The 7,909-nt window shown below is 33.4% G+C and overlaps 1 protein-coding gene across 1 annotated transcript; it reads right to left on the bottom strand.

Moving 5' to 3' along the window:
- Window positions 1-1,092: 1,092 nt before the first annotated feature.
- LOC11411425 (histone-lysine N-methyltransferase ATXR2) lies at window positions 1,093-7,632 on the bottom strand. Its single transcript, XM_003596979.4, has 15 exons — window positions 7,422-7,632; window positions 7,271-7,346; window positions 6,957-7,042; window positions 6,512-6,855; window positions 6,189-6,301; window positions 6,064-6,095; window positions 5,343-5,494; window positions 5,043-5,130; window positions 4,918-4,966; window positions 4,766-4,820; window positions 4,506-4,575; window positions 4,293-4,362; window positions 2,144-2,220; window positions 1,790-1,846; window positions 1,093-1,586 (listed from the first exon to the last, which is right to left on the bottom strand). The coding sequence occupies exons 1-15, from the start codon at window positions 7,506-7,508 to the stop codon at window positions 1,476-1,478; spliced, it is 1,467 nt and encodes a 488-aa protein (XP_003597027.2). The 5' UTR covers window positions 7,509-7,632; the 3' UTR covers window positions 1,093-1,475.
- Between the last annotated feature and the right edge of the window lie 277 nt (window positions 7,633-7,909).

The raw sequence follows: 7,909 nt of genomic DNA, 5'->3' as shown, positions 1-7,909 counted from the left end.
CTTCAAAAATATGTAAATAGGAAGACCAAAAATACATTTAAACGAAATTTAGATTTGAATAAAAAATAAGTAAAAATGAAGAAAAAAAATGCAAACTAGTGAGGTCATGTGTGGAAGAAAAGGAAAGATTTTCAACAAAAAAAAAAAACCAAAAATAACTTAGTACTAATAAAAATCAATTAAAAAAATCTAAAATAACTTAGTACTAATAAAAAACAATTAAGAGAAATAACAAATTAGTCACCATGGCCTGGTGGTAAATTGCATTGATTGCAGTTCCAAGGTCATGGGTTCAAGTCTCATCTCAACCATAAGTTTTCAATTAATTCATATTTTTCATCATTTAATTAAAAAACGCTAAATTCATTGAGATGGCATTCAAGGACGTCGCAAACTATTTGGGGAATCTGCGACGGAATATGTAACGGAATAGTTATAGATGGAATAAAACCCTCGCTAAATCCCTCACAAAACTACGTAATGTCACATTTCTGACGGAATTTATGACGGATCCGTAGCGACGACACACCCCCTCGTAAAACCCGTCGCTAATGACATCAAAAGTGTACCCCTCACAAAATCCGTCACAATTTGCGACGGAAGTTAAACCCTCACAAAATTCCGTCGCTAAAACTGAATTTTCTAGTAGTGCATGATACCCGCACCAAATTTTTGATGCCCTTTGTACTCCCTTTAATAAAAATATTTTTGATTATAAAAAAATATAACTTATGATTTTTATTTCGGTTGAATAGCTGTCATACGTTTCTACTTAAGTTTTTGTTTGTTATATACTTGCTTTTAAAAGTTGCATGTGAATGTTGCTTTTAGAAATTACTATTTTATAAATTTGTTTAAATTTATAAAATAGTTAACAAATTGGTTTATATTGTCGTCTCCTACAAATCTAAAAACAATCCATTCACTTTTTTTCTACTGCATAACATTGTTCTGCATCTAAATATTATTTCATCATGTGCTGCAATATTGGTATTTTTCCTTTTCATGCATTCTTTGCATGAAACCCCTCAAAGGATCTCTCTGAACAATTTTCGTACCATCTGTTTTTTATTTAGCAACAATATTGAAATGTCAGTATAATGAGCAGTTTCAAAATCTATAATTAATCAGTTAATCATGGAGGAATCTCCACACACATTTTCATCTCTTGATCTATGATAATATAACAAACAATTCTAAATTTTCAGTATGTGAATCAAATGCAAAATTCAAATTAAAATGAAACGTGTAAAAATGCTATGAAAACCGATGCTGGATTCCCTATTTCCAAGCATGGGAAATAAAAACTTGAGAAACCACATTGTAAAATTCATTGTTGAACTTGAACCTTGCATTCCTCCTCTTTCCTATGCATTTTAACCAAGTGATAGTTAAGAATTAAGAAATGCCTCGCACCATCTTGTAAAATAGTTGGATTCTGTGGTATGTATGAACGATTGGACGTCGTCATAGCATTATGGCTCTTCTTCAATGCACTTTGGACATCTACATCTGAAACCATAGTCTGCAAGGGATGCTTGTCTCTCTTCAAATGGAAGGTCCTCATCAACATATGAAATGGTTATCTGTAAAGTCCTTCCAAATGTTAATTAGTTGATCATGGCAATATATTTGATAAAAACATTTGGTTGTGTCTATGGAGAACCTTCGATAACAACCTTCAAATATATTGGTATTTTACAAAACATTTACATTTAGTATATAAAATCTCATCAAAATTGTTTAGTTTAAAAAAAAAAAGGGCTATAAGATATAGGCATAAACAAACCTCTTCTCCTTTACTGATGGACCTCAGTGCAATTATTATTGCTTGGCCATCTCTATCCTGCATGCAGGTAGTAAAATCTTTAGATTCAATGTTACATTGCATACAAAAGATGTAAAGAGAAAAAATAAACATAATTGGTTTTTCTTTCTTTTTTCCTCTCGTAAAATCTTTATCTTTAGCGATATGTTTTTTTTTCTTCTTTTTGAAGTTAAACAATAACATGAATAAGAAATCAACTGCTAAAGAAAACAATGGAATCATATACTTTTTTGGCATTAAATGAAGGCAAATAAGCCATCAACTAAAACTGAATCGAAATAGAAGATAAAATCGAGATAGTTCTGTCCCACATACCTCGTCTCTTTTGAAAGCTTTAGCATTAGGACAACATGAATGGTTCAAACAGCTTTGCAAAGGAAAAAATGCAGTTCCTGCAATACAAGTTAAATAGATTTATCAACCACTGTTTAAAAATAAATCAGGATATATTCTAACTCGTAGGGATAATAATTAAAATGAAACTGCATTAAAGTAATCACAATTAAAACTTCATGAAGGCATAGCATTTGTAATTAAAAGTTATATCTAAATAAATTCTTATGGCAGATGCATAATTTCCTGATCACTCAATTTATGTTTAAGGAGGGAAGTGGAATGGGGGAATTTAAGCTGTTGGTTGTTGAAAAAACAGTGTAATCACTAGAGAATTGCAGAAAATAATGAAACATCTAAAATCCTCTATATCACTAGCGGAAATTGCATAGCCCGTGAAATAAGTCAATCGTATATAAAAAGAAGGCATACATCATACAAATAAAAAGGGAGTGGACGCAACGCATAGCATAGCTTATATTGAATGGCTTACATATTACGATGAATATAGGAGTAATACTCATCAACTCTTCAGTTTTTCTATTTAAAAAATAGGTTAAGTTTGGCAGACATGCAAACTCTTTAGTTTTATAACTTTTTTATTTTACTAAAAAGAGGCATTCATTCATTCAAATTGATAGTCAGATCACAAGAGGAAGAGGAAGACCTAGAAAAATTATAAGAGGAGCTATTAAGAAAGAATTAGAGATTAATGAGTTGGACAGAAATATGGTTTATGATAGAACATTATGATAGAATATTCAAAAAGGTTGGCACATGTTTTGTCCGTGTGGCCAAGGACAGCAAGTAAGAAGCTAAATGTGCCAATTATTAGATATTTAAACTTGGCAGTGATTCAAGCTCCTCCTGGAGTATCAATATTCATCTCTTTTTTTGATGGTGAGTTGACATCGATTCGGACCCTCAATCGCATAAACCTTCTATGAGGAGTATTTTTGGGATCATATGCCTTGAGTTCACCTAGGAAAGCTCCAAAACTTTTGTCAACCTTCTCTTGGATGAATCCAAAGGGTAGGTCATGCACTTGAGCCCAAATATCCCATTTGTCAAGAGCCACTGCTTTCAAGACAGCACCTAGCGCAATCTTTTGGAGAACGATGTTGAAGTTCTCAAAAAATCAAGGATCTCCATTGAGAACCTTCTCGGCATCAATCTTATGTTAAAATTGGAATAAGTACTGTTCTTGATCCACAGGAATAATTTCTACACCCTTTCCCGGTTGCCACAAATGGTTTGATCGTTCTTGGAGGTGCTTGAATCGGATCCGTTTGTCGGTCAAGATCCGACCAATCAAGCAATGATCAATGATGCTAATTGTAGCCATATCAGCGTTCAAGTTCAGGGTCATACACCCTTCATCGAGCGCAAGACCTTCAAGGTTGAGTTCCATGGTGGCAGAGAAGATAAGAATAAGGGTGGAAATGGTAGAGATAGTGACACTATGCATTGCACAGGTACAAGGGCAGTGGCCAGTGGGGACATCTAAGGACTGAAATTTAGTTTGGATTTGCACTTTTTGGATACAGGTATTGTCAGACAACGATGCATGCCATATATAGGCACAAACCCTAGCCACAAGAAAGCAGCACACTCAAAAAAGAGCAGTGGCGGCACAATGCTTAGACAGCAGCACAAGTTATTTGACTCGGCTGCTAGGTTTATTACTTTTAAAACCCTAAAATTCTCCTTTTTCCAATATTATGCTAAATCTTCTACCAGAAACTGGAATAGTGGCTGCTATTGCCCTAATAGCGAAACTAAAATTGTCACAGTTTTCATAGCGGATTCGTCAAAGTCTCCAATGCTAAAGTGCTATAGTACCACTATTTGCAACACTGTGAAAAACAAATTATAGCTCCCTCCTCCAAAACCAAAAAACATAATTGCATAATCATTCCATAAAAGGCTAACTTCTAGCCACTTGTCAAATAAAAACTATCAGTCAAAAGGTTTTGAATCAAAACCTGGTGTCTAGCTTAAGACAATACAGACAAAGCAAGAACTTCAGTAATGATAAGGCAGATCAATAATACTAGGGAAAATTGAGGTAAAGAACAAAAAGTTGAACTATGAATAGACAAAAATAACATGTCTGCAGTGAAATTGGTACCTTCGCAACAAGTAGAGTAGTCTTCGCCTAGAGCATCTAGAATTGGTTGTGTAATTTTCTCAGCTTCTTCCTGCCATCATTGATAACAAAAAAGTAAAAGAACTCATTCATTTGAGATAAAATGTTTTTTGAAGAGGATTTTTTGAGATAAAATGTTTTTTGAAGAGGATTTTTTGAGATAAAATGATAAAGCAAGGTGAACAAAATTCTAACCTTATCAGGATCCGACATATCATTGATGTATAAAAAGTAATCCTCCACAGGAGAAGCAACAACCAAATCACTGCAAAACATAATTAAGGTATTAATATACGTTTCATGATCCGAATAAATTAGTATTCACATTTTCAGTTTACTTCAATGGCTGTACCTATATCACAATACTTTACCGTTATGTTAACGGAAGCAAACACAACAAACATATGGCTAGACAGAATAATAGAAAAACAAAGTACCACAAAGTTGGCTCTTACAGATTATTCAGCTCAAACATGCCAATGATATGTCCATAGATTTCAAGAGAGAATACTGATAAGAGTCAAGGGCTTGGAGCAAAAATTCCGACAAAAAGGCATTGAGCATGCACACAACGAATATATCACCAAATTAACATATTTAAGGATACATGGCTCACATTCCTGGACAAATATTCCTTCCTTAAGAAGTTGGAGAGACTGAAACATCAAATCAATGAAAAAATAATTAGATGCAATATATTAAATCGGCAAATAAACATGTGAAGAATCATACCTCAAATGCCAACTCTTTAATTTGCATCCTGAATGATGCTTCATCGGAAGAATCAATATCATCTGGTAGTGCAATGCAGTCCCACCACCTACAGACACTTTGAGGTCACTATTCTGACATATTTTAAATGAAATCATATAATAATGCTAAACATCAGAAGTCAAAATAAGATAAAGGAATTATATTTTCAAATGTAGGATATTTCAATTAAAGTCTTTCATGTAAAACTATATTTATTCTTTTGAACAATGTATATATGATTAGTAGATGAGTTTTACAAAAAAGGTAGTCAGTAACAACCTTTTTTTGTATCCCATTGATATAGGTCTCCAAGCTTCCATAAGAAGAGATATATTATAGTGGTCTGAAACACAGGATGCATCATATTTCTCTTTCTCTGCAGGATAATTTGCTTTTAACTTGCGGTACCTTAATATGGTAGAAGAAATGACCTGGTGATAAAATACAACCAGGTTTCCAATCAGATAAATCTAGTAAGGATAATGTATGCAAGACTGAAGAACATAGCTTGATTGATAAGTTGAGCATATCTGTAAATACATGCAATGCAAGTCTATCTATATGTTAAATTAAAGGGGACCTTAGACAATGAAAAATTAATATGTTAAATAATTAAAAGCAATCGTGGATTGCAGAAAATAGCAGTTTGTTCAAACTATGCTACGCTAGAGTGCTAAAGCGCCACTATTTGACAACATTTTGTACGAGATAGTGTATCATAGAACAATAGCGACTTGTTTACGCTATAGCGCCTCTATCTGACAAAACTGGGTCTTATAGTTTATAAAATGAAATTTTTTGCAAGATTGATTTTTATGTTTAATTTAATGTGCCAGACTACAAGCATTTACTGCAGAATAATACTTATTGAACTCTGATGGTAATAGTGCCAGGTAAGATTATCAAATACACATGTATAAACAGTATGTCTGTTGGCACGTGATCATGTTTCATTTCACAAAGCACTAAAGAAAAGAAACTCGGCAAAATGAAGCCCTACCTTTGCAGCAAGGAGGAATATATCATTTGTTTCTGTGAGAAAAAGAAATTAAATAAATAAGCAAGACATGAAACAAAAATGTGGATTGTTGAAAATTATCGATGTCCATAACAAAGGAGTCTTACCATTAGCATGTTTCACGAATTTAAGGAGTGCCTCCTTACGTCTTGGATCAGAACTCTCACCAGTACAGAGTAAAGAATGGGAGGACTCCCAATCAGCCTCTGCACATGACATGCTACAAGTATGGATAACATTATCAGACAAGATTTTTTCATACTTTACACTCAAAATAATCATATAATAAGTGTGAGTTTTTTAAACAACAGCATTTTATGTGAGTTAAAATTAGCTTATGCATCTCAGTTTTTTCGGATGCTCCCATTTACATGTCAAGTTCTTATGCTGGTAGATAAGCTCAAATAAGTCAATCTAAACAGGCTTTTACCTGCAGTAGTAAGCTTCTCCACATCCACCATGGCATGGAACAGCTTGAGGCAAAGAGAACTTCTCAGAGTAAGGCAATCTGAATTGGCCATTCATCAACAATTCCACAACACCTTCGGGTAAAGGAACTTTAGTTTTGGAACTTCCAGAACTACATTTCCAAGTACTCTCCTCTTCATCAGATGAATCCATTTCATGACAGTTTTTTGAAGACTTTGAAGAGCTTCCTACATCACAATCATGACTCTTGTTGGCCCTTAATTCTTCCAAGTAAAGCCTCCTACCAATTTGAATTTCTATGGAACCAATAAAACGAAAGCAGAAGCTACAGACAAAACAATCAATCTGCAAAGTAAAGTAGAAAATAAGACAACGAAACAAAAACTTTTAAAATGGCTACACAAGAACAAAAATCATGAGTACAAAAAAAAAAAAAAAGCAAAAACCTTGTTGAAAGAGTGTTGATTCCCAACAAGCATTTGGTCCTTGAGAACAAGTTGATCCTCTTTGAAGTCCTTTACAGCATACACACCTAAAATTTTCCAGAATCAGAAAAGAAACGCATTGTTTGGATAAACAACTTAATTAAGCGTTATAAGCACCTAACATTTACTACCTATGTCTCTAAAATAAAGGACCCTCTTCTATGTCTATATATGAGTGATACATACAGCTCAACAATTAAAAACATGAACAATAAAATAAAAAAGAATTGGTGTGATGGAACATAAACAAATGATATAATGAATAAAATCATCACCTTTTCCAAGTTGGTCATCATGTTTGACAGTGATGTCATTGCAGTGCCTTGAAGAGAAAATCTTTTGATAATATTCCTGCATAAAAAGAGAGGAAAATGAAGAGAAGATGAAAATGGGTTGATGAAAAAGATGAATGAAGAGATTGAATACCTGAAGTTGGTGAGGTGAGGGAGGAGAGAGAAGTGTGGTAATTTCATTGGCACAACGCGAGGTAATACAACAAATTGGTGGTTCCATTGAAACAAAAGTTGGAACTTTGGAAGAGAGTGTCAACAACACAACACAAACGTGACGGCGCCAATAGTATCAACAACGTTGGACTTTTATTTTTCACTTCCGTATCCGTGTGTGAGTGTTTGTGCTTTAGATTTCACACGATTGTATAAACTATTTTTTTATATATAAATTTTGCAAAACAATAGACATTTAATATGCCACCAAAATAAAAAGTGTAACTAAAGAACTCTAAAATATTTTCACCAACTTTGATTAAAACTTCATGTTTTAAAAAGATTAAACAAATCTAAATTTTAGTAGTTTTAAACCATTAATTGTCCCCAAATAATGAAAAAGAAAAGACACAATTACACACAACACTTTATAGTAACAAATTGACTCATAAAACTAATTTAGATATG

The sequence above is a fragment of the Medicago truncatula genome, chromosome 2 (assembly GCF_003473485.1).
Source record: "Medicago truncatula cultivar Jemalong A17 chromosome 2, MtrunA17r5.0-ANR, whole genome shotgun sequence".
Taxonomy (NCBI): Eukaryota; Viridiplantae; Streptophyta; class Magnoliopsida; order Fabales; family Fabaceae; genus Medicago; species Medicago truncatula.
Note: the sequence above shows the minus strand (reverse complement) of the source record. Positions and strands in the feature narration are given on the sequence as shown.

Bases quoted from the DNA above. Each gene is read 5' to 3' on its own strand.
- LOC11411425 (XM_003596979.4), bottom strand. From the start codon at position 7,508: ATGGAACCACCAATTTGTTGTATTACCTCGCGTTGTGCCAATGAAATT. The intron at 6,856-6,956 runs GTTTTTGCTTTT...TTTACTTTGCAG, and splicing joins ATCAACACTCTTTCAACAAG to ATTGATTGTTTTGTCTGTAG. The intron at 4,967-5,042 runs GTATGATTCTTC...TTGATGTTTCAG, and splicing joins TTAAAGAGTTGGCATTTGAG to TCTCTCCAACTTCTTAAGGA.